Genomic DNA, 26,629 nt, shown 5'->3' on the forward strand with positions numbered 1-26,629 from the left:
TTTAAAAGGAGATACTTTTTAAGGCAATTTAAATTCTCTTCCACGTCATTTTCCTTCAGTTTCCAAAGTCGAACTCTTCCCACGAAGAATTTTATGAAACGTAACGGCTTAAAGGCACTGACCTTTCCTTTATCACACTGTCCTCAATCTTCTGCTATCCCGCAGAGATTAACACGAGAACAGTCAACGAATTCCTTCCGAATGAGGATCACACAAGGTCGAACCCGTTTCACTGTCGAAAATCGATTCTCCTCGATCTTTAACTCCCGAACTCCAATCTTCACTCTCCACTAGCAGTATTGTAAAGAAACTGCTGGCAATGACCTTTTAAACTTTAGGCGTTCGATAAAACTTCATCTTTCAACTAAACTGTGTCATAACATTAAATCACGCAGTGGCATGAAGTCAACATGGCAAATCCAGCCACGAACTGCCCCTCCCCACAGGGTGGGGTCTTCCTTTTATATCCTGCAAATAAATAAATAAATAGATAGATAGATAGAAAGAAAGAAAACTGTCACATGATCTCTACTGGCGGGAAAATGACGTCACTCCACCATCACAAGACCATTACCTCAAGTCCAGTATAACTTCAACCCCAGTCACGTGACAAGGGTACCACTGTCACGAGTACGTAACAATACCAAAAAATGCAGATGCTCAAGTCCCTTATTCAACCTGGCTCAGTGCGGTGGTCTTTAGGACCTAGCAGAACCCTAGACTTTATATTTAACATGTTCAGTGCGGTGGACATTATGACCCGGCAGCCCAGCTCTGAATCCGCGGTGTTTCTGTTCACGAAAATAATCACGATCACGATTGAAAATAAGGTGGAAGTAATAAAGCGATCGGAAAAAGGTGAAACGCCATCGGTCATTGGAAAAAGGTTAGGCTGCAGTCGGTCAACGATCGGAACAATTTTAATGGAGTATGTGAAAGACCCTGCCCCGATGAAAGCTAAAATTATTACTAAGCAATGCACTGGTTTAGTTATTGAAATATGTATGTTTCTTAAGTGTTTTATATACATAGAAAGGTAAAATATGTACTATATACTAAGGAAAACGTTTCACTAACTGACGCTAAATAATACCGGATGTACCTGTTCCAACTTCAAATCCGACTTAAAGACAGACTCGGGAATGGAACTCATTCATAACCCGGGGACTGCCTGTACTTTTAAGTCATTTCTAGATTACTTATAATGCCTAATATGATGTAAATGCTATGTAAATAGTTGTTATACTGTATTGTTTAGGGAATAATGAATAACAAGAAAAAATAGTCTGTACATGCTCAAACAACGAGTGCTGGAGAGAGAACTTCCGGGTTTTCCTGATCTGCAGTTGGTTGAATCCGTGCATGCGGAATCCGTGGATAAGGAGGGACGACTAGAAGTTTGGCGTAATACTTAACAAAGCTGTTTATCTCAGTTATACTCAAGATCTAGGAAGCTGTTTTCCTTCTGCTGTGCCCTGTTGACTACAGCTGTTTTTTCTCCAAGTAGCTCTCTTCATCAAGTCAGTTAGTTTATGGTCATTTAACTACATACATACATGTATACCACCAAATGAGATGTTTCTCCGGACCACAGTGTAAGGCACAGTGGTACACACAACACACATACTTTGGAAAGTAAGAATTAAATTTGCAAATGTATTATGCATAGATAATTACAGGTGGCTCCCGTTTTTCGAACGTTTGCTTTATGACAGCTGGCTGTTACGGAAGACCTACATTAGTACCTGTTTTCGCTAACCAAAGAAGATTTTAGCTTTTACAAAAAAAAGATGCCCGCTTTATATGTGTGTTTACCCCAAGAAAGACTACCATGACCGTGAAGCCTTGTGCGGGCAGTTGTGTGCGTATGTGTGTATGTTCCGATTTTTTTTTTCTCCAAACCGATTTTGGCTCGCTGTCTTCCCCATTTTTTTAAAAAATTTTTTTATTAGTTTTTCAAAACATTTTACAAAATTAAAAACCCCAAATCCCAATGAGGAGCATTAATACAGTGCAAGATTAAGCATACAATAACAATATGCTACAAAGGAAGAGAATTTAACAAAAAAGCACCTAAATTAAAGACAAGTGAGCTTAGCGTCCTCCCCAAGCCCCACAACACAAGAAAAAAACAACAACTCCAGACCAACCACCACACAGTATAAAGAGTATAAGTCCGGACAGTCAAACTCCCAGACTGTGAATACACTTGGCAACAGAGGATAATAATGCCTACTACCAGAAAAAAAAGGGAGCTGAAAGCAAGGGACTGAAAAGAAGAGGAAAAAAAAGAAAAAAAAACCCTAGTCAAGAGGAAGGTTATGAAAGTACTCGATAAAAGGTCCTCAGACCTTATGGAACTTTAGATCCGAATTAAGAACTGAATAATGAATTTTTTCGAGGTCCAAGCGGGCCATAATGTCGTTAAGCCATTGCGCATGAGTGGGCGGGGCAACATCTCTCCATCTAAGGAGGATCAAGCGTCTCGCCAGGAGAGAGGCAAAGGATAGTATTCGGCATTTGGTCGGACCCAGACATAAATCTATCTCGCCCCAAAAACCGAACAGAGCAATTAAGGGGTTAGGTTCTAGGTGCTGATTCAAAATACCCAATAATGTAGTGAAGACATCTTTCCAGAATTTCTCCAAGCTAGGACAGAACCAGTACATATGGATGAGAGAGGCCACGCCCCTCTTGCATTTATCACAGAGCGGACTAATGCCAGGGTAGAATTGAGATAGTTTAGATTTAGACATATGGGCTCTATGAACAATCTTAAACTGTAAAAGGCAATGGCGAGCACAAAGGGAGGTTGAGTTAACCGATTTGAGAACTGAGTCCCAGCTCTCCTCGGATAAGGAGATATTTAAATCCTGCTCCCAGGCCATTTTAATTTTATCCACAGGGGCCCGTCGTAAGGCTGCTAGTTTATCTCGGATAATTGATATTAAACCTTTACCTAGTGGATTAATGTCTTCCCCATTTTGATAAGTGAAACTACACCGTACATACAATATTTCTATTTCATGTAGGCTGTATATCATATCATTCCTGCTTTTACTGTATGTCAGTGTTATTTCGGCTTATGAAAGGTTTCATAGGAACGCTCCACCTTCGAATAGCAGGGAATACCTGTAAAGCAAATTGCATAGAATAACTATTGTTGGTACAGTGCAAATAATCCAGTGACAATGGATAATCTTCATTTTCATTATAACATTCAAGTTATTTGTTGAATGTTATAATGAAAATGAAGATTATCCATTGTTTGCACTAGGTATCTGTGCTGATTTTGATCATTTACACTTAATCAAAAGAATACAGCAACATACACTTGTTACGTACCCCTAGGGTTCATATTTTCTGTGGACAACCACTTTAAAATGTCGGGAGAATGAGTCTGGCTTTTGGACACTGTTTGTGCTGCTAATGAGAGAGAGAGAGAGAGAGAGAAGAAGAGTTGCGGAGGCATCCTACACAGACGAGAGAGAGACACGTAATTTAGTATTATGGCTTCTTCACGTATTATTTACCTTTGCCACAAGGACACTCTTCTTTGCTCGTTAACACTCTTGCTGAGACAGCAAGGAGTGGCCAGTTTGATGGACGGACGATGCCCTGTCAGGGGAGATAAAATAGCAAGTCTGCTGAGACACAGGCAGAGGCGCCCCGGGACACCGAAAGAGCATTGTGCACCCACAGGAAGGTGGGGGCTTGGAGGATCAATTCGGGGGAATTGATCAGAGGCTCACAGTGTGTGAAGGCAGACCGGTGGGGGCTTGTGTGTGTGTCCACCCTCGCCTAGGTGATGGGCTCACCACTGAAGAACGGTCTGGCTGGGAAGAGGGGTCAAAGTCAGTGACCGCAACAGCACAACAGGACGAGAAGATAACGGAAGGTTTGCCTGCAACTGCATTCTCTCTCTCTATCTCTCTTACCCCCCCCCCCAATGGTACACCACCAGCTACCTCCACTTAAAAATGAACTGAACTCTGCATCATCTTAAGACTGTTTACCCCTAGACTTTGAAAGAGCTTGGTTTCTGAATCCTATATCCATACTTCTGTATATATTATTGCTGACCTGTTTCACATGTATATTTGCATTTTATAGTACTGTATTACTTCGTTTACTAATAAACACTTTTAGTTACAGTACCACCAGACTCCAAGGTATCATTCCATTTCTGCTGGTTTGGTAACCCAGTCACGGGGTACGTGACACACTGGATAAATTCCGTAGCGGATAACTATTAGGAACTAATACATAGTTTTATAGTACTATAGTGGTATTGGTAGCATTCTACCATTATTTCAGGTCGAGACGTCGACTGTAGTCTTTTCCTAGATGCTGCCCAGCCTGCTGATTTCTCTAACATTTTGTGTGTGTTGCGCAGATTTCCAGCATCTGCAGATTTTCTCTTGTTTGTGATTGGTAGCATTCTTTTCCATGAAACTTTGGCAGCTGCTTAATTGGGCCAAAATATACTGGCTCTGCTGTGTACCAATTAACTGGAATACACTTTTTTTTCCTAATAGGAATCAATAAAGTTCTTCATTATTTTTTGTTTCTTATAAACTGAGTGGTGAATGGTGTTAGGGGAGTGTCATTTTTTATTGAGCACTCTGTCATAAAATTCTCTTGCTTCGGGGATGTGACCTTTCGTGTTTCAAAATCATCTTGATGCTCTGGCTCAGTGTTCTACTCTTAATTTACTTGTTTAATACTTTATTAGCACCTTGGTAAATTTAGTTTACTTGTTCTGACCCAGATTATCTGCCTGCAACCAGATACCCACTGGTACTCCTTAATTAGTGACCTTCATAATCTTGTATCCTCAACTGTGCACTGTGGTACAAGGTTTGTGTAAAATGGGAAAGGCTCAGAACAATTAAAACTGACCACCAGTGAAATACTGAGGATCATTGTTGTTAAAATTATTATTGAAATTGTGTGCTTCTAAATTTGGCTGGAGAATGTTAAAAAAATACTGGCTAAAATATGCAAGACCAAGGATAACTCCATTAAAATTTGTAATTATTCTATTTACAACTTGTGTTAATTTACATTCAACAGACTGTTATTCTCTGTGTAATTTTACTTTGTTGGATTAGTTAAATTCGGGTTTATTCTGGTTTCCTTGTGACTCATTTGTCTTGCATTATATCGTGTAAAGATCTCATGCATCCTCATCCCAGTGTGTCATGTGTTTGTAGCTGAACTTTGCAATTCGGTGTATAAGTGCATGTAATCATCCAAATTCTCCTGTCTTGAGATGCAATTGTAGTCATTTGATGAAGTAACCAAGCAAAAACAATTTGCTACAAAGAAATTAATTTGGCTACATAATTTTATTTTATAATATCGACGCAACATGGAACTATGTCATTTTACTAGCCCATAATCTCCTACTTGCATGTACCATTGTGTTGCTATTGTAAGTATGCCTGCAAGAAAATGAAACTCGGTTGTATATGGTGACATATATGTACTTTGATAATAAATTTACTTTGAACTTTAAATTTTGAAGTACTTATTTAAATTTTATCTGTAATAATTTTTCAGATCTCCTAAGAAGACTTTCCAAGTCACAGAACACTGTTTTCTGTGGAAGAATCCAGCTATTCCTTGCAAGATTATTTCCATTATCGGAAAAGTCAGGTACGAAATTAGAATTGCTAGAAAAGAATCTCCATTAATCTTTATGAACCTTCATAATGGCTGTACAGTAGGATAGAACTTTTATGTTAACTGTCCATTCAGAAAGTTACAGGCAAAATAGTAATGGGAAGTCTTCTACAAAATCTGTTTGACATTCAGATTCCATCACCAACTTCCTTTATATGAGGGTTATGGCTCAATCTGAGATTTCTGAAGCTCTCTGCACTTAATACCTCTCTTACTAATTGTGCTGATGACCTCAGACTTCACCCTCCTTTTCTGCTTTATTGTTCTTTATTCTTCATGCTCACCAAATTTCATATGCTCAGTGTACAGTATTTGTTCTCTTTATTCTCACAGATGGTACCAGGTATCCTGCATTTCTCTTTGCCAAACTGTTTGCCTTGTAGGAAAGGGGGGAGAAGAGGCAAGCTGTGGTGACAGGGGTTGCATTAGTTATGGGAACAGAAATGAGGTTCTGTGGATGAGACTATGATTCCTGGATGGTATGTTGCCTCATGGGCGCCAGGGTCTGGAACGTCTTGGATTGAGTCCCCTGCATTCTGAAGTGGGAGAATGAGCTGCCAGAGGTCGTGATTCATGTAGGTACCAATGACGTGGGTAAGAAGGGAAAAAGTTCTGCAAAGTAAATTCAGTGAATTAGGTGCTAAGTTAAAGGACAGGACCTCCAGGATTGTGATCTCAGGATTGCTACCCATGCTGCATCCTAGTGAGACCAAAAATATGACGATCATACAGTTCAATATGAGGCTAAAAAGTTGGAATAGGAGGAAGGGCATCAGATTTTTGGATCATTGGGCTCTTCTCCAGGGATTGTGGGACCTGTACAGAAGAGATGGTTTGCACCTGAACTGGAGGGGTACTAATATCCTAGCAGGAAGGTTTGCAAGTACTGCACAGAGGGATTTAAACTAGATTTGCAGAAGGATGGGAACCAGTGTGCCAGAACAGTGAGTGGAGAGGTTGTGGAGGCAGATGTTAAGAACTCAAATGAAGTCATATATATCTTATTTCTCAGTTCCACCCATAAAACCTCACTAGGTGGGTTCTCCAGTCTTTCATGACTAAGCACTAATGTGGCATTTTCCCTGACTAGTAACACCACTCCCCCTTTAATCCCTCCTGCTCTGTTGCATCAAAATGAACCAAACCCCGGAATATTAAGGTTAAGCATGATGGAACTTGTGTTCAATGCAAGAAATATTGTACCAAAGGCAGAGGAGCTCAGGGCATGGATCAACACTTGGAATTGTGATACTGTAGCCATTAGTGAGTCTTGGTTGCAGGAGGGGCAGCACTAGCAACTCAATATTCCATTCCATTCTTTTTGTTGCAATAGAGCGGGAGGGATTAAAGGGGGAGGAGTGATGTTACTGGTCATGGAAAATAACACATCAGTGCTCAGACAGGACAGACTGGAGAACTTGCCTAGTGATGCTTTATGGGTGGAACTGAGGAATAAGATATGTGTAACCACATTAATGGGGCTGTACTGTAGATCACTCAACAGTCTGCTCGATTTAGGAGAAGAAATCAGTAGAGAGGTTACAGACTTGCAAGAAGCATAAGGTTGTTATAGCAGGCGATTTTTAACTTTCTACGTATTAACTGGGATGCCCATACTGTAAAAGGACTAAATGGGATCGAGTTTGTCAAATATGTTCACGAAAGTTTCCTAAATCAGTATGTAGAAGTCCCAATGAGAAAGTGTAGTGCTTGATCTCTTATTGAGGAATAAGGCAGTGCAGGTGACGCAACATTCTGTAGGGAAACACTTTGTACCTAGTGATCATAATGCCATTAGTTTCAAAGTAAAAATGGAAAAAGATAGATCTGGTCCATGGATTGAGATTGTAAATTGGAGGAAGGTCAATTTTGATGGTATCAGAAAGGATCTGGCAAGTGTGGATTGGGACAAACTGTTTTCAGGGAAATGTGCACTTGGTAAGTTTGAGGCCTTCATATGTGAAATTTTGAGAGTACGAAGCTTATATACGGTATGCCTATCGGGATAAGAGACAAAGATATCGAGTTTAGTGAACCTTGGTTTTCAAGAGACATTGAGACCCTGGTTTAAAAAAGAAGAGGTGCATTGCAGGTATAAGAAGGTAGAGCAACTGAGCTACTTGTGAAGTATAAAAAAATGCAGGAGAATACTTAAAAAAGAAATCGGAGGTCTAAAAGAAGGTGTGACGTTGCTCTAGCAGACAAGGTGAAGGAGAATCCTAAGAGCTTCTACAGAAATGATAAGAGCAAAGGTATTGCAAGGGACAAAGTTGGTCCTCCGAAAGATCAGAATGGTAATCTCTATGTGTGGAGTCAAAAGAGATGGGTGAGATCTTAAATGGATATTTTGCATCTCTACTCGGGAGACAGACACAGAATCTATAAATGTGAGGTAAAACAGCAGCGAGATCATGGACCTTATACAGATTACCGAGGAGGAGGTGCTTGCTGTCTTGAGGCAAATTAGGGTAGATAAATATCCAGAGATTGGCAAGGTGTTCCCTTGGACCCTGCAGGAGGCTCATGCAGGAATTGCAGGGACCCGAGCAGAGAGATTTAAATTGTCATTAGTGACATGTGAAGTATCAAAGGAGGGGAGGATAGCTAATGATATTCCACGTTTTAAGAAAGGCCTTAAATACTAACCAGGAAATTATAGGCCTGACATCAACAGTGTGAATGTATTCTAAGGGACCAGGTATTTGATTATTTCGATTATCAGAGACTTTTCAGCAGTAGTCAGCATGACTTTGTGCTTGGTAGGTCATGTTTAACCAATCTTGTAGAGCTTTTCGAGGAAGTTACCAGGAAAGTTGATGACAGCAAGGTAGCAGATGTTGTCTACACGGACCTTAGTAAGGCATTGACAAGTTCCTGTATGGGAGGTTGGTCAGGAAGATTCATTTGCAAGACATTCAAGATAAGATAGTAAGTTAGATTAGACATTGGCTTTGTGGTATAAGCCAGAAAGTGGTAGCAGATGGCTGTCTGTCTGACTGAAGGCCTATGATTAGTGGAGTGCCGCAGGGATTGGTGCTGGGTCCATTGTTGTTTGTCATCTATATCAATGATCTGGTTGATAATGTGGTTAACTGGATCAACAAATTTGTGGATGACACCAAGATTCAGGGTGGAATGGACACTGAGTAAGACTATCAAACATTGCAGTGGGATCTGGGCCATGTGGAAAACTGGGCTGAAAAATAGCAGATGGAATTTAAACAGCAACACACACAAAATGGACAGCGGTTCTCCCTATTGATGCTGCCTGGCCTGCTGTGTTCTACCAGCATTTTGTGTGTGTTGCTGTCCAGATGGAATTTAATACAGACAAGTGCAAGGTATTGCACTTTGGTAGGGCCAGCCAGGGAGGTCTTACACAGTGAATGGTAGGGCACTGCAAAGTTTTGTAGAACCGAGGGATTTGGGAAGACAGATCCATAATTCATTGAAATTGGTGTCACAGGTAGATGAGGGTCGTAAAGAAAGCTTTTGGCACATTGGCCTTCCTAAATCAAAGTATTGATTACAGGAGACGGGATGTTATGTTGATGTTGTATAAGACATTGTTGAGACGTGCTTTAGAGTATTGTGTGCAGTTTTGTCACCTCCCTACAGGAAGGATATAAATCAGGTTGAACGACTTCAGAGAAAATTTACAAGGATGTTGCTGGGGCTGGAGGACCTCAGTTATAAGGAAATATAGGCAGGTTAGGACTTTATTCCTTGGAAAGTAGAAGACCGAGGGGAGATTTGATAGACGTAAACAAAATTATGAGGGGTATAGCCAGGGTAAATGCAAGCAGGCTTTTTCGTGTGTGTGTGTGTGTGTGTGTGTGTGTGTGTGTGTGTGTGTGTGTGTGTGTGTGTGTGTGTGTGTGTGTGTGTGTGTGTGTGTGTGTGTGTGTGTGTGTGTGTGTGTGTGTGTGTGTGTGTGTGTGTGTGTGTGTGTGTGTGTGTGTGTGTGTGTGTGTGTGTGTGTGTTATATAAACTTTTTATATATATATATATATATATATAAACAAACTCAATTTCAATGTTTAAGAGAAGTTTGTATAGTTATGTGGCAGGGATATGGAGTGCTATGGTCTCTGGAAGCAGGTCGATGAGTTTAGGCAATTTAAATGGTTCAGTACGGACTAGATGGGCCTGTTTCTGTGCTGTACTCTTCTGTGACTCTGACTCTGTAAGAACTAATGTGTTTGAGAAGAGGACTTGGTACAAGATAATCCATGTTTGAGAATATGAAGGGTCATGGGGAGGTAAACTCCATGGAGAGCTTGCCACTGAGATTCTCTCCTTCTAGACTCTCAAGATCTTTGGATACAGTTTATTTAATATTTGTATTTTTGGGAATTTGTCTTTCACACATACATATATACATATAATTCTTCCTAAATTAATAAGTTCCAAATTATACACACTAGGTCACGTGTTTTGTAAGTGCATTTATTTTTGGGTTGTGGGTATTGTTGAGAAAGAAGGTACTTATTGACCATGGGAATGAATAAGCAGTTGACGTTTTGGGCTGAGAAGCCGCCTTCAGTCCCTCTTTAGTCAGGACCGAAGAAGAGTCTCAGCTCAAAACGTCGGTGGTTTATTCATTTCCTTAGGTACTGACTGACTTGCTGAGTTCCTCTAGCATTTTGTGTGTGTTGTTTTGGATTTCCAGCATCTGCAGAATTCCTTGTGTTTATTCACTGACTATTCTTCCTTGCCCTAAACAGAATGGCTGGCATGGTGTTTCAGAGGACTTGAGAGTTAAAGCATGTGGCAATGAGTTACACATAGGCCAGACCATTTAAGAATGACAGATCTTTCCAGCAATGGCCATTCATGAACCAGATGCATTTCTTAATAAAAATTTGATCATTTACATGAGGCATTACTAACTAGCTGCTCTTTTAATTAAATTCCAGGATAATTAAATTAAAATTCCACAGCTTTCATGAGAGGATTTCAGTTCCTCTCTGTGGATTACTGGTGCTGTATTTAGTCACTGCACAAAACCCTACCTTTCATGTAATCTTAGAAAGTCTTCTTGCACTTGATCTGTAACTTCCTTAAAACAAGGACAGTATATTCCTTCCCTTTCTACCGTAGATTCCGGACTACAAAGCGCACCTGATTAAAAGCCGCTGGCTCTAATTTTAGAAATAAAATCTATTTTATAAATGTACAGGCCGCACCGGATTTTAGGCCACACCGAATTTCCGGCGGAACGGATTTTCGGCGCACTGGATTTCCGGCGGACCGGATTTTCGGCGCACTGGATTTCCGGCGGACCGGATTTTCGGCCGCTTGTAATATGAGATATTTACACAGAAAGATATTACACGTGTTGGGCTTCAAATTCTGCCCTGTGTTCGTTTTGGAAGAGAGACAACCAACACCGGATTACAGTGCAGCGTGGCTTTATTGCAGAACGCGTTTTGCCTTCCCCTTACATTCTGCTCTTATTTATACTCCTTTTTCCCCCAAACCAAACCCTCGCTACACATATTTGGTAAGGCTAAACTTTGTTATACCTACCGGTATTTGGTAACATCGGACACTTGTGTCCTTATTGGCCCGATACCATTCACACACGAGTTTTACTGTTTTTTTGTTTACTGAATCGCTAGCAGTTTCGGTGCAGCGGAATCCTCAGTTTCGCTCCCTCCCTCCCTTGTACTGCTGTCTAATATCACGTGAGCCATTCCTGACCTGAAGCGGCAGTCCCAAATTAAATCTCCACCGTCTCACCATCGATTCATGTATGCCAAGATTACGCGCAGCAGCTCGATTTCCTTGTTCAACCGCCAGATTGATTGCCTTTAACTTAAAAGCTGCATCATACGCTTTTCTTCGAGTGTTTTCCATGTTGATGAGGGTGAGTACAAATGGCTGATTTACAATAATTTGTGAAGTGCGCTTGATTTATCGTACAATTTCATTGGACCTCTGTGAACTACTCATCAATTTTATTGGTCTACTGTTACGAGGCAAAATGTTTTGGCGGCATGGGAAAAAACCTTATATTAGCCGCACCTTATTATAAGCCGCTATGTTCAATGCTGTTCAAAGCATGGGAAAAAAGTAGCGGCTTATAATCCGACATCTACGGTAATTGTTTTCTGTACTTGTTCTTGCAGAAAAATAAATATTGGCATATACATTTGACTGATTTATCAGCATTTATTAATATGCCACAAATTTAAATTTTGATTTTCATTGTTCTGGAAAAAATAGATAATTTCACAATTCTCCACATTGTCTTTCATCAACACTTCACTGTTCAGTGACATAACATGCTTCTATCATGTTTCTTTTTCAGTCTTTCTGACAATTTACCTCTTCATTTTCTCAGTAAACTTGAATATCTTGTACTGAGTCTTCTACTTAAAACCATTGTACATAAAAATTGTATATGGATGCATAAACTCTTCTCGGGCTTCTAGCCATGTTCATGTGTTGATTTTAACTGACTGTTTGATGACAAACTCCACCATCTTCATCGGGGATGATGCCTCAGCACGTCTAGTTCAGTGGTATGTATACGCAACTTTCATTGTCCATCCCTCCTGATTGGTTAATTCTCAACTAAACAGAATTCTGCTATCTAATGTCTAAGAATGATGATTGGACACAATTGATAGGATTAATGTCTAAGAATGATGATTGGACCCAATTGATAGGATTGTCTATTCCTTCCACCCCGAGCCAACCCATTTGCTGTACTTAAGTCATCAGTGTTGATAGATCCAGCTGTTACATTGTTGTTTTCTTTACAGCTTAAAAATCAATTATAAGACCAAAAGGCATAGAAGCAGAATTAGCCCATTGAGTCTACTTGCTATTCAAATCATGGCTGATCCATTTTCCCTCTCCTCAGCCCCACTCCCTGGCCTTCTCCCCGTAACCTTTTGATGCTGTGTCCGATCAAGCTCTGCCTTAAGTACAGCTCTGCCTTAACGACCTGGCCTCCATAGCTACATGTGGTAAGATATTCCATAAATTCAACATCCTCTGGCTAAGGAAATTTATCCATATCTCTGTTTTAAATGGATGTCCCTCTATCCTGAGGCTGTGCCCTCTTGTACTACACTCACCCACCATAGGTAACATCCTTTCCACATCTACTCTGTCCAGGCCTTTCAATGTGCAAAAGGTTTTAATGAGATGCCCCCCCCCCCCATCCTTCTAAATTCTATTGAGCACAGAACCAGAGCCATCAAACATTCCTCGTATGATAACCCTTTCATTCCCGGAATCATCCTTGTGAACCTCCTCGGAACCCTCTCCAATGTCAGCACATCTTTTCTTAGATGAGCCTAAAACTGTTCACAATACTATAGGTGAGGCCTCACCAGTGCTTTGTAAAACCTCAGCATCACATCCTTGCTCTTGTATTCTAGACCTCTTGAAATGAATGCTAATGTTGCATTTGCGTTCTTCATCACTGACTCTACTTGCAAGTTAACCTTTAGGGTGTTCTGCCCAAGTCCCTTTGCATCTCAGATCCCTGGATTTTCTCCCAGTTTAGAAAATTGTCTGTACATTTATTTCTACAACCAAAGTGCATGACCATGCATTTTCCAACATTGTATTTCATTTGCTCCTCTTACGCCCATTCTTCTAATCTGTCTAAGTTCTTCTGCAGCCATCCTGTTTCCTCAACACTACCTGCCCCTCCATCAATCTTCATATCATCTGCAAACTTGGCAACAAAGCCATCTAGTCCATCATCTAGAGCTAACACGAGGAAATCTGCAGATGCTGGAAATTCAAACAACACACACAAAATGCTGGTGGAACACAGCAGGCTAGGCAGCATCTATAAGGAGAAACACTGTCGACGTTTCGGGCCGAGACCCTTCGTCAGGACTAACTGAAAGGAAAGATAGTAAACAGCATAAAAAGCAGTCCCAACACTGACCCCTGTGGAACACCACTGGCCACTGGCAGCCAACCAAAAAAGAATCCTTTTATTCCCACTCACTGCCTCTTACCAATCAGCCAATGCTCTGACCATGCCAGTAACTTTCCTGTAATACCATGGACTCTTAACTTGGTAAGCAGCAGCATGTGTGGCACCTAGTCAAAGGCCTTCTGAAAGTCCAAATATACAACATCCACTGCATCCCCCTTATCTATCCTATTTGTAATCTCCTCAAAGAATTCCAGCAGGTTCATTAGGCAAGACTTTCCCTGAAGGAAACCCTGCTGACTTTGTACCATCTTGTCATGTGTCAGCAAATACTAAACTCATTCTTAACAATTGATTACAACACCTTCCCAACCACCGAGGTCAGGCTAGTTGATCTATAATTTCCTTTCTGCTGTCTTCCTCCTTTCTTAAAGAGTGAAGTAACATTTGCAATTTTCCAGTCCTCTGGTACCATGCCGGAGTCCAATGATTTTTGAAAGATCATTACTAATGCCTCCACAATCTCTACCACTACCTATTTCAGAACCCTCGGGCGCAATTCATCTGGCCCGGGTGACTTATGTACCCTTGGGTCATTCAGCATTTTGAACACCTTCTCCCTTGTAATAGTAACTGCACTTACTTCTCTTCCCTCACACCCTTCAACATCTGGCACACTGTTGGTGTTTTCCACAGTGAAGACTGATGCAAAATACTCATTTAGCTCATCTGCCAACTCCTTGGCCTCCATTGTTATTTCTCTGGCCTCTTTTTCTAGCGGTCCTATATCCACTCTCATCTCTCTTCTATTTTTTTTTACGTACTTGAAAAAATTTTAGTATCCACTTTGATACTGTTTGCCAGCTTGCTTTCATATTTCATCTTTTCCCTCCTAATGATTCTTTCGGTTGCTCTCTGCAGGGTTTTAAAAGCTTCGCAATCCTCTGTTTTCCCACTAGTTTTTGTTTTGTTGTATGCTCTCTCTTTTGTTTTTACTATTTTGCCATTTTAATATTTCTTTGTGGAATACATAAATTCTGTATCTTCTCATTTTCCTAGAAACTCATGCCATTCCTGTTCTGCTGTCATCCTTGCCAGCATCTCCTTCCATTTTACTCAGGCCAACTCCTCTCTCATACCAATGAAATACTGTTACGTTAGACTTTACTTTCTCCCTATCAAATTTGAAGTTGAACTCAATCATATTGTGATCACTGGTTCTTAATGGTCCTTCTACCCGAAGCTTCCTAATCACCTCCGGTTCATTACATAACACCCAAACCAGTATAGCTGATCCCCCAATAGACTCAACGACAAACTGCTCTAAAAAGCCATCTTGTAGGCATTCAACAAATTCACCCTCATGAAATCCATTTCCAACCTAATTTTCATCAATCAACCTGCATGTTGAACTCTCCCATGACTATCATAACATTGCCCTTTTGACACACCTTTTCTATTTCCCTTAGTAATCTGTGGTCCACATCCCAACTACTGTTGGGAGGCCTGTATATAACTGCCATCGAGGTCCTTTTAACCTTGCAGTTTCTTAACTCAACCCACAAGGATTCAACATCTGCCGATCTTGCATCACATCTTTCTACTGATTTGATGCCATTCTTCACCAGCAGAGCCACGCCACCCCATCTGCCAACTTTCCTATCCCTCCAATACAACATGTAACCTTGGGGTTTATTATCTTGATGTAGTTTAAGTAGCCTTTGTGTGTATATAACAGTTTGGTATGCCTGTCAGTGTATAATTCTAAATTTTATTTGTCTTTCATTAAGTAGATAGTATTTTCTCATTGGTTAACATTTTACTGCTGTATTGAATTAAGTATTTTAAAAAATTATTATTAATATTTATAAATTAGAATGGAATTTTTCTTATTTCTATAGTATAAAAGTAGATATTTTGTGCTTGGTACCATCTTTCTTTAGGTCTTCTCTTCTAGTAGTAAGACCCATGTCACTATCCTGTTCCTGTTCTCTTTGTTCTACCAACTCTTAATAAAATAATCATGAAGCAACAAGTTTTGTGCTTTGTTCTTGACTTGTAAAAGAACCTTGGATTTAAACACCTGAATCTAACAGTTTGTAGCATGTTATGAAGAAAGATAAGGTTACAACATTTCTAAGAAAGAGCCACAAGTATCACAGATTAAGCTTCACTGAACCATTTATTGCTACATGATTCTTGATTGTGTTTTATTTCAGGCCTCAATCTGCAAAGCCAGTTTAACCTTGAAAATGTTACTGTGTTTAATACCAATGAACAGGATAGTACCCTGGGGCTGAAGGTGAGTGTTACCTTGGATGAGGAAATTTGGCAACTATCAGAATAATCTTTATTATGTGTGATTATTGAATAACTTTGCTTATATTTTGAGAATTTGCAGCACACGGAAGATAGAGAAGATGGAATGGAAGTTGAAGAAGGAGAGACAGGTGATGAGGAACCTCCTACAACTTGGTATGAATAATTTAACTTTTTACCAACTACAGAAACTTTTTGAGCCTTTCTTGAATAATGCATGTTTAAAATATTTTTATGCGGTTATGTAGAATTTGCATCAAAACAAAACATTATTGACCCAGGTGATCATCCTTCGTAGTGTGGCTTCACACAAGCCTCTTCCCAGCATACGACTTCCAATTATGCTTGCATCATTGTATCTAGTATTTCTTTATACGTATTAAAGATGTTAACTGTGATAACGAGTTCCATATCCCAGTCACTTTGGTTAAATAATTTCTCTTGAATTTTTTGTGACTATCATATTTGTACTCCCAATTTGGCAATCCCATAAGTGGAAATGTTTCTACACCACCTGATTATCAGACCTCTCAGTACTTTTGAAATGCTTTATTTTGTCTTCTACAGTTTCAATTCCCCAATAAAATTAGCAACAGTTGGTTCATTGTTTCCTGATTGTTGAAACTTCTCAGTTCTGGAATGATCCTTGAAAATCCTTTTACCTTGCTGCTGAATCCTCGAAATTATATGACAAGAACCATACTGTTATCCTGAATTGTCACATGGTCAGCATTTTGTGCAAGTGAATTTCTGTTTTTCAGTTAAACATCTTGATAGTAACAGAAATAATGGATAGCAAAATATTTGTAATCAGTCCCTGTGATTAAACAATAGTGATATTTCATCCACATTTTAAAAAAAAAATAATTTTCTAATTGCGATTTTGTTCTAACTACCTTAGTGGAAGTTAGTTCATAATGTAACAATTATTCAAAAAGGGAACTAGGGATAATCCTGGAAACTATAGACTTGAGTCTTATGTCAGTGGTAGGGGAAGTTACTGCAGAGAATTCTTAGGGATTTGGGGAACCATGGCCTAATTAGGAAAAGACAGCATGGCTTTATGTGGGGCAAGGTGTGTCTTATTAACGTGATTGAGATCTTTAATAAGATATCCAGGGTGATTAACGAAGGTAGAGCTTGGATGTTGCTTACAAATAAGGTGCTTGACAAGGTCCCTCATGGCCGGCTTGTCTTGAAGTTTAAGATGCATGGATCCACCATGAATTGGCCATTTGGATCCAAAGCTGGCTTGCTGTTGGAAGACAGATGATAGTGGTTGAAGGCACTTAACCTAGACGGGGGTCTCTGATTAGTTGTGTTCCACAGGGATCTGTACTGGAACCTCTGATGTTTGTGATGTATAGAGAAGACCTAGATGATAGGATGATAACCTAGATGGGTGGGTTAGTAAGTTTGCAGGTGATATGAAGATTGGTGGTGTTGTGGATAGCATAGAAGATAGCAAAGAATACAGCAGGATTTAGATCAGTTGCAGATCAGGGCGGAGAAATGGCAGGTGGATTTTAACCCAAACAATCGTAAAGTGTTGAACCTTGGTAGGTCAAATGTAAAGAGAGACATTCCAAGAAGAACCTAGGCATCTTGGAGTGGGTTCAAGTTCATACCTCCCTGATAGTGGCAACGCAAGTTAATGGAGTGTTTAAGAAGGCATATGGCAGAAATACTTGCCTTCATTAGTCAAGCCACTGAGTTCAAAGGTTGGGAAGTTATGTTGTAGCTTTATAAAACTTTTTAGGCCACGTCTGTAGTATTGCATATAGTTCTGGCCGGCCTATTATAGGAAGGATGTTGACGCTTCGGAGAGGGTGCGGAAGAGGTTGACCAGGATGTTGCCTGGATTAAAGGGCATGTATTATAATGTGAGGTTGGGAAAAATTGGGTTCTCTCTGGAGTGGTGAAGGCTGAGGGGAGACCTAATACAGGTCTGTAACGTTATGAGAGGCATAGATAGAGGAGGCGGACAGTATCTTCTTCCCAGGGTTGACATGTCTGATACCAGAGGGCATGCATTTAAAGTGAGGGGGGGGGGTAAGTTCAAAGGAGATGTGAGTGGCAGTGTTTTTTATCCGAGTGATGAGTGCCTGGAATACACTGCCTTAGGGTGGCAGTGCATGATACATTGGGGACTTTCAAAGATGTGTTTAAATTGGCACATGAATGTGAGGAAAATGGAAGGATAAGGACATTGTGTAAGTAGAAGGGAATAGTTGGGTTGACCATTTGATTATTTAATTGGTTTGACACAGCATTGTGGGTTGAAGTGCCTGTTCCTGTACTGAACCATTCCATGTTCTGTAATTAAAGTGTGTTCAGAATGTTACTAAAGATCAAATAAAAATCTGCTGCAGTGTAAGGCCAGGATATAACAACTGTTTCTCTTAAAATTTTAAAAATGACTTTTAAATGTGAATTAGTGAATGTAATCTGCCTGTACATTACATTACAGGCTAGTAGTTATCTTTATATTGTTTATAGATTACTTTGGTTGTCCTGGTTGAATAAAGTGTGTTTTTGCACTAATGTGAAGGTGTGGACAACCTGTGAAGCATTACGGTTTTGTCATGAGTAAATTAAACTGTTCTGAATTCTCCTTTCTCTTTATACTGTAAATAGCTCTGTTCCAATTGATTACAACCTGTACCGGAAATTTTGGTCACTCCAGGACTTTTTCAGAAATCCAGTGCAGTGTTATGACAAAATATCTTGGAAAACATTTTTGAAGGTAAATTTCATTTGTTGCATGATGCCATTCTTTTGTCTAGAAGTCCTTAAATTGCAATTATACATTTTTTTAAAATCCCTATATATCAAAAAACAGAGTACATCAAAGGAAAGCAAGCAGGCCAACATTTTCAAACTGCATGAGAGCACATGGAGTACTTAAAGAGAGTTAAGTAAATTTATTATCAAAGTATTATGTGTTACCAACAACAAAGGTAGGAAAAGGGAGGAGGTCCTGAAGAGAGAATATAGGGAGTTTAGCAGACGGCTGAAAACAGGATCTCCAGGATAGTAATCTCAGATTGCTGTCTGTGCCACATACCAGTGAGAATAAGAAAAGGATGACTTGGCAGATGGATGCGTTGCTGAAAGTTGTTGCAGGAGGCAGGGTTCCAGATTTTTGGATCATTGGGATCTCTTCTGGGGAGGATATGACCTGTACAAAAAGGATGAGTGACACCTGAACCCGAGGGCAACCAATATCCTTGTGGACAGGCTTGCTGGAGCTGTTGGTTTATAAACTAATTTAGTATGGGCATGGGAACCAGAATGATAGGGCTGAGGTTGGAGCAGATGGTGTACAACTAGATGCATTGAGTAGTGGGGCTGTGAGGAAGGACAGGCAGGTAACAGGGCAAAATTGCAGTCAGTGAAATGAATTAAAGTGCAATAGAGGCCAAAATCAAAAAGGGTGATGAATACTGGACTGAAGGTGTTAAATTTGAATGCATGTGATATACAGAATAAGGTAGGTGATCTTGCGACGCAGTTAGAGATTGGCAGGTATAACATGGGCATCTCCGAGTTGTGGCTGAAAAAAGATCATAGTTGGATGCTTAACATCCAAGGTTAAGCATTGTATCAGAAGGACAGGAAGGTAGGCAGACTGGGTGGGGTGGCTCTACAGATAAAAAATGAAACCAAATTCTTGTGACATAGGATTGGAAGATGTAGAATCCTTGTGGGTAGAGAAAAGAAACTGCAAGGATAAAAAGACCCTGTTGGCAGTTATGTACAGCCCTCCAAACAGTAATCAGGATGTGGGCTACAAATTAAAATGGGAGTTAGAAAAGGCATCTAAAAGGGGCAATGTTGCAGTAATTATAGTGAATTTTAATATGCAGATAGATTGGAAAGGTCTGGTTGGTGCTGGATCCCAAGAGAGGGAATTTGTAGAATACTTAGAAGATGGCTTTTTAAAGCACCTTGTGCTTGAGTCTGCAGTGGCAATTCCAGATTGGGTGTTTATATAATGATCCAAATTTGATTAGAAAACTTAGGGTGAAGAAATGCTCAGGAGGCAATGATATGATAGAATTCACAGCATTTGGAAAAGAGAAGATGAAATCGAACGTATCAGTATTACAGTGGAGTACAGGGAATTACACAGATATGAAAGAGGAACTGGCCAAGCAACACACAAAAAATGTTGGAAGAAATCAGCCAAGCCAGGCAGCATCTAGGAAAATAGTACAGTCAACATCAGCATTTTGTGTGTGTTGCTCAGATTTCCAGCATCTGCAGATTTTCTCTTGTTTAGCCAAAGTTGATTGGAAAGTGACACTAGCCAGGATGATGGCAGAGCAGCAATAGCTGGTGTTTATGGGGCAAATTTGGAAGGTGCAGGACAGATACATTGCAAAGATGAAGTATTCTAAAGGGAGGATGAGACAACCATAGATGACAAGGGAAGTCAAAGACAGCATAAAAGCAAAAGAGAGGACATATAATAGAGCAAAGATTAGTGGGAAGGGAGAGGATTGGGAAGCTTTTAAAAACCAACAGAAGGCAACTAAAAAGACCCATAAAGGGAGAAAAGATGAAGTCTGAAGTTAAGAGGGTATTGTAAGAGGATGCAAAAAAATTTTCAGATATATAAAGAGCAAAAGAGAGGCGAAAGTGGATATCAGACCACTGGAAAATTACACTGGAGAAGTAGTAATGGGGAACAAAGAAATGTGGAGGAACTTAGTAAGTATTTTGTGTCAGTATTCACTGCAGAAGACTCTAGCAGAATGCTAGTAATGTGAGAGTGTCAGGGTGCATAAGTGTGTCACTGGTATTACTAAGAAGAAGGTGCTTAAGAAGCTGAAGGTAGATAAACCAGATGGACTACACCCCAGGTTTCTGAAAGAAGTAGCTGAAGAGATTGTGGAGGCATTAATCGCTAGATTCTGGAATGGTTCCAGTCAACAGGAAAAATGCAAATGTTACTCCACTCCTAAAGAGGGGAGGGACTCAGAAGAAAGGAAATTAGAGGCCAGTTAGCCTGACTTCAGTGGTTGGAAGTATGTTGTTGTCTATTATTAAGGATGAGGTTTTGTGGTACTTGAAGGTGCATGGTAAAATAGGCCAAAGTCAGTGTGGTTTTCTAAAGGGGAGCTCTTGTCTGAAAAATCTTCTTGAATTCTTTGACAAGATAGCAGGCAGGATAGACAAAGGAAAGTCAGTGGATGTTGTTTATTTTCAGTAGGCTTTTGGCAATGTGCCGCACATGAGATAAGAGCCCTTGGTATTGATGGCTTTGTGGCCAAGTTTGTGGTGATACGTCAAGGGTGCAGGAGCAGGTAGTGTTAAGGAAGTAGGGTGTCTGCAGAAGGACTTAGATAGATTGGGGGAATGGGCAAAGTAGTGGCAGGTGGAATATAATGTACAAAAGTACATGGTTATGCACTTTGACATAAGGCATAAAGGTTGTGGACTGTTTTCAAAATGAGGAAAATTTCAATAATAGGAGGTGCAGAGGGACTCGTAGGTCCTCGTGTAGGATTCCCCAAAGGTTAACTTGCAGGTTGAGTCGGTGGTGAGGAAGGCAAATACAATGGTAGCATTCATTTCAAGAGGACGAGAATGCAAAAGCAAGGATGTAATGCTGAGGCTTTATAAGGCATTGGTCAGACTGCACTTGGAGTATTGTGAGCAGTTTTGGTCCCTTGTGTAATAAAAGATATACTGGCATTGGAGAGGGTCCAGAGGAGGTTCACCAAAATGGTCCCAGGAATGAAAGTTTGATGGCTATTGTCCTGTACTCACCAGAGTTGAGAAGAATGGTGCAGATGAAGGGGAATCTCACTGCAACCTACCGTATGTTGAAAGATCTGGATAAAGTGGACGTGGAGAGTTGTTTTCCAATAGTGAGGGAGTCTAGGATCAGAGGACACAGCCTCAGAATTGAGGGTCATCCATTTAGAAAAGGTGAGGAAAAATTTCTTTAGCCAGAGGATGGTGAATCTGCGGATTTCATTGCCACAGACAGCTGTGCAGGTCATGTCTTTGGAGGTATTTAAAGCAAAAGTTGCTAGTTCTTCATTAATCAGGACATCAAAGGTTACAGGGCGAAGGCCGAGAATGGAGTTGAGAGGGATAATAAGTCATCCATTATGGAATAGTGGAGCGGACTTGATGAGCAGAATATTTTATGATCTTTATAGTCATATACTACCTTGAGATTCACAAATTTAGAGTGGTCAGGCTTTGGTTCAACAGGCTTAGGTGAGAACAAGCAGAAGTTCTAAGTAAATTTCTAGTAAGTTTCTCTTTCCTCTTTATCTAATGTGTGGTGAAAATGTGTCCAGGAGTTAGTGGTATGTTTTTTTGTGTGAGATGTGGGAACTCTGGGAGACCTCCAGTTTCCCTGATAACCATATCTGCACAAAGTGCATTGAGCTGCAGCTCATTCAAGACTGTGTTAAGGAACTGGAGCTTCAGCTCAATGTGAGAGTGAGGAGGTGATAGGTAGGAGCTACAGAGATATTTATCTCTAATTTGCAGGAGGCAGGTATCTGGATGACTGTCAGGAGAGGGGAAAGGGAATAGGTAGCCAGTGCAGAGTGCCCCTGTAACCATTCAACACTGTGACCCTCAACCATCAGGCTCTTGGAACAGAATAGATAACTTCACTCAAGATCATTCATCCATCACTGAACTATTCCCACATCCTGTGATATTTTATTGCTTGTTTAATTTTTTTTGTATTTGCAGAGTTTGTTGTCTTTTGCACATTGTCCGTCGTGTTGGGTACAGTCTTTCACTGATTCTATTATGTTTTTATATTTATTGTGAATGCCTGCAGGGAAATGAATCTCAGTGTTGTATACAGTGGCATATGTACTTCGGTGATAAGTTATCTTTGAACAAGAAAAATAAAGTATACCGCTTTGGAAACTGTTGGAGGAATGACCTACTGTTAGGAGGAAGCCGCAGCAACTGGGTCTCTGGCACTCAGTCTGGCTCTGTAACTCAGAAGGGAAGCGGGAAGAAGAGAAGTGCAGTAGTGATGGGGGATTCTAGAGTTAGAGGAGTAGATACAAGGTTCTGTGGATGCGATAGAAACACCCGGATGGTTGCCTCCCAGGTACCAGGGTCAGGAATGTCTCAGATCAGTTCCACAGCTTTCAAAAGGCGGAGGGGGAGCAGCCAGAAGTCATGGTACATATTGGTACTAATGGCATTGTTAAGAAAAGGAAGGAGGCTGTGAAGAGAGAATATTGTAAGTTAGGTAGAAAAATGAAAAGTAACACCTCAAGGGTAGTGATGTCTGGATTGCTGCCTGTGCCACATGCCAGTGAGAGCAAGAATAGAAATGGTGCAGGGGGCAGGACTTCAGATTTCTGCGTCATTGGCATCTCTTCCAGGGAAGATATGACCTGTATGAAAAGGATGGATTACATTGAACCCAAGAGGGACCAATAACCTTGCAGGCAGGTTTGCTTGATCAGTTGGGTTGGGTTTAAACTAATTTGGTAGGGGGTGGGAACTGGAGTGATAGGGCTGAGGATGGGCAACGGCATATAAGCTGATGCAGTGTGCACTGAGACCATGAAGAAGGACAGGTAGATGATAGGCCAAAATTGGAATGAATTAAAGTGTACGATGTTGTGGGCATCACTGAGTCGTGGTTGAAAGATTATAATTGGGAGACTAACATCCAAGGATATATAGCAACATACATAGAACACTGGAGGACCTCAGCAGATCAGGTAGCATTTATGGAAAAGAGTAAACAGTTGATATTTTCAGGCCAAGATCCTCCTTCAGACTGGGAAGGAGGGGGAAAGGTGGCTGAATTAAAGGGTGGGCAGAGGGGAAAAAGACTAGCTGGAATGTGATAGTAAAGCCAGGTGGGTGGGAAAGCTCAAGGGCTGGAGAAGAAAGAAACTGATGAGTGAGGATGGTGGACAATAGGATAAAAGAAAGGGGGAGTGGACCTAGTGGAAGTAAAAGATCAGAGTGGGGAATAGGGGGAGGGGTGGATTTTTCACTGGAAGGAGAAATCCATATTCATGCCATCAGGTTGGAGGGTACCCAGACAAAATGTAAAATGTTGCTCCTCCACCCTGAGGGTGGCCTCCTCTTGGCACAAGAGCAGGCCATGGATCAACGCGTCAGAATGGGAATCAAAATTAAAATATTTGGCCACTGGGAAGTCTCACTTGTGGTAGTTGGTGCGGAGATGTTCAACGAAACAGTCCCCTAGTTTATGATGGATCTTACCAATTTAGAAGAGGCCCCATCAGGAGCACCAGACATAATAGATGACCCCAGCAGATTCACAGATAAAGTATTGCCTCACCTGGAAGGACTGTTTGGCCCTATATGGAAATGAGGGAGGAGGTGTACCAATGTAGGTGTACGCTGTGGAGGATCATGTGCTGGATGTGCAGCTGATGGGGTGGTAGGTAAAGACCAGAGGGGCTCTATCACTGTTACAGCAGTGGGAAGATGGAGTGAGCATGGATGTATGGGAAATGAAGGAGATGTAGGCCAGCGCAGTATCAATAGTAGAGCAAGAGAAATCCCATTCTTTAAAGAAGGAGGACATCTCTAGTGTCTGGAATGGAAATCCACATTACGGGAACAGATGTAGCAGAGGCAAAGGAACTGAGAAAAGGAAAGAGCATTTTTACAGGTGATAGTGTGGGATGAGGTACAGTTGAGATAACCATGGGAATCAGTACGTTTATAAAAGTTTGTCCTTGGAGATGGAGACAGAGAGATCAAGGAAGGGGAGGGAAGTGTCAGAAATGGACCAAATGAATTTAAAGACAGGGTGGAAGTTGGAGGCAAAATTAATCAAATTGATGAGCTCAGCATGGCTGCATGAAGCAGTGCCAATGTATTAGAAAAAGAGTTGGAGTATAACCGGGGAGGCCTTTGAACATAGACTCTTCTACCTAGCTGATGAAGATGCAGGTGTAGCTTGGGTCCACGCAAGTGTCCGTGGTTACCTCTCGAGTTTGGAGGAAGTGGGAGGAACTGAAAGAAAAATTGTTCAAGGTGAGGACCAGCTTTGCCAGGTGGTGAAGTGGAATTGGTAGGTTCTTTTGTCAAGAAAGATGCAGAGGGCATTGAGGCTTTCCTGATGGGGTTGATGTGTGTGGGGAGTGAAGATGAGGCATTAGGGCCAGGAATTGGAAGTTACTGAGGAAATCGAGGACATGAGCAGTGTCACGGATGTAGGTGGGAAGGGACTGAACAAAAGGGGATAGAATGGAATCAAGATATGAGGACAGGAGTTCATTGGGGCAGGAGCAGACAGAGATAATAAGCTGATCCGGACAGTCCAGTTTTGGTAAAAGGTAGAAGTGAGCAGAGTGGGGTAAAGTGGCAGTGGTTGGGAGTTCTCCAGGTTGGATGAGGTCAGTAATGGTGTCTACAACAGTTTTCTGATGGTGTGGAGTGGGGTCCTCCTCGAGGGTAGGTATGAGGAGGTGTCTGAGAGTTGCTGCCTGACCTCAGCAAGGTAGATGTTAGTGTGCCACACTATAACAGCAACCCCTTTGTCTGTAGGTTTCATGGTAAGGTTGGTATGGAGAGAGTCGAGGGTAGTGTGTTCGGAGGATGTCTGTTTGGAGGAGAAGATAGTGGTGTTGAGATCAGGACAGTTGTTCTCTTGTCAGCAATTAGAAATGAAAAAATCCAAAGTAGGGCCTCCTAGAAGAGGAGGAGGGTTGGAGTCAGGAGAAGGTGTCATCAGTGTGGGGTATGGAATCCTTGTCAAAGCAGTGGGCTTGGAGACGGAGGTGACAGAAGAGGAGCTTGATGTTTTGGCAGGTGCAGAACTCATTGAGTATTACTTGAATGGGGACAAAGGTGGGGCCCTTACTGAAGACAGAATGTTCTTCCTCAGAGTGGGTAAGGTTGGAGTGAATAGTGAAGACCTGGCATGGATGAGAGATGAGATCAAAGGTGGGGAGAGAGTTTGTGGTGTCAGAGGGGAGAGGAGAGTTTGGATGTTCAGGGAAGGTGGGGTGGGAGGACAAGCGTGTAGGTAGAGGGTGTGGTGTGGCCCTGTTGGTAAAAGATGAAATAAAATCTATAGATTGAGGTGACATAGTTTTGGAAGATGTAGATATAGATGTAGGTTCAGTTAAGAAACTATAAGGGTAAAAAGACCCTGATGGGAGTTATATACTGGCCTCCAAACAGTAGGTAGGATGTGGGATACAAATTATAGCAGGAGATAGAGAACATATGTTAAAATGGCAATGTTACGATAGTCATGTGGGTTTTCAGTCTGCTGGTTGATTGAGAAAATCAACTTGGTGCTGGATCCCAAGAGAGTAAATTTATAGAATGCCAATGAAATGGCTTTTTACAATAGCTTGTGGTTAAACCCACTAGGGGTTAGGCAATTCTGGATTGGCTGTTGTGTAATGCACCAGATTTGATTAGGGAGCCCTTAAGAGGCAGTGATCATGATAGAATTCAATCTGTAGTTTGAGAGGGAGAAATTAAAGTGAGATGCATCTGTATTACAGTGGAGTAAAGGGAATTACAGAGGCACAAGAGGAGCTGGCCAATGTTGATTGGAGGGTAGACGAGCAGTGCTGATCATAAGACATAAAAGCAGAATTAAGTGATTCGGCCCACCGAATATGCTTTCATGGCTGATTTATTATCACTCTCAACCCCATTCTCTTCCCTTCTCTCCATATCCATTAATGTCCTGGCTAAGAACCTATCAA

At 41.1% G+C, this 26,629-nt stretch overlaps 1 protein-coding gene across 3 annotated transcripts in view; it reads left to right on the forward strand.

Moving 5' to 3' along the window:
- thoc1 (THO complex 1) overlaps positions 1-26,629 on the forward strand; it is a 79,658-nt gene that overhangs the window by 22,735 nt on the left and 30,294 nt on the right. For 2 of the 3 annotated variants that reach the window (XM_073043481.1, XM_073043465.1), the window contains exons 7-10: positions 5,566-5,661; positions 15,818-15,900; positions 15,991-16,073; positions 18,555-18,663. In XM_073043481.1, the coding sequence (XP_072899582.1) occupies positions 5,566-5,661; positions 15,818-15,900; positions 15,991-16,073; positions 18,555-18,663 (371 nt within the window). The remainder of the gene's footprint in view (positions 1-5,565; positions 5,662-15,817; positions 15,901-15,990; positions 16,074-18,554; positions 18,664-26,629) is intronic. The other variant, XM_073043474.1, reaches the window with a different exon arrangement.

This window comes from Hemitrygon akajei, chromosome 1, assembly GCF_048418815.1.
Source record: "Hemitrygon akajei chromosome 1, sHemAka1.3, whole genome shotgun sequence".
NCBI lineage: Eukaryota > Metazoa > Chordata > Chondrichthyes > Myliobatiformes > Dasyatidae > Hemitrygon > Hemitrygon akajei.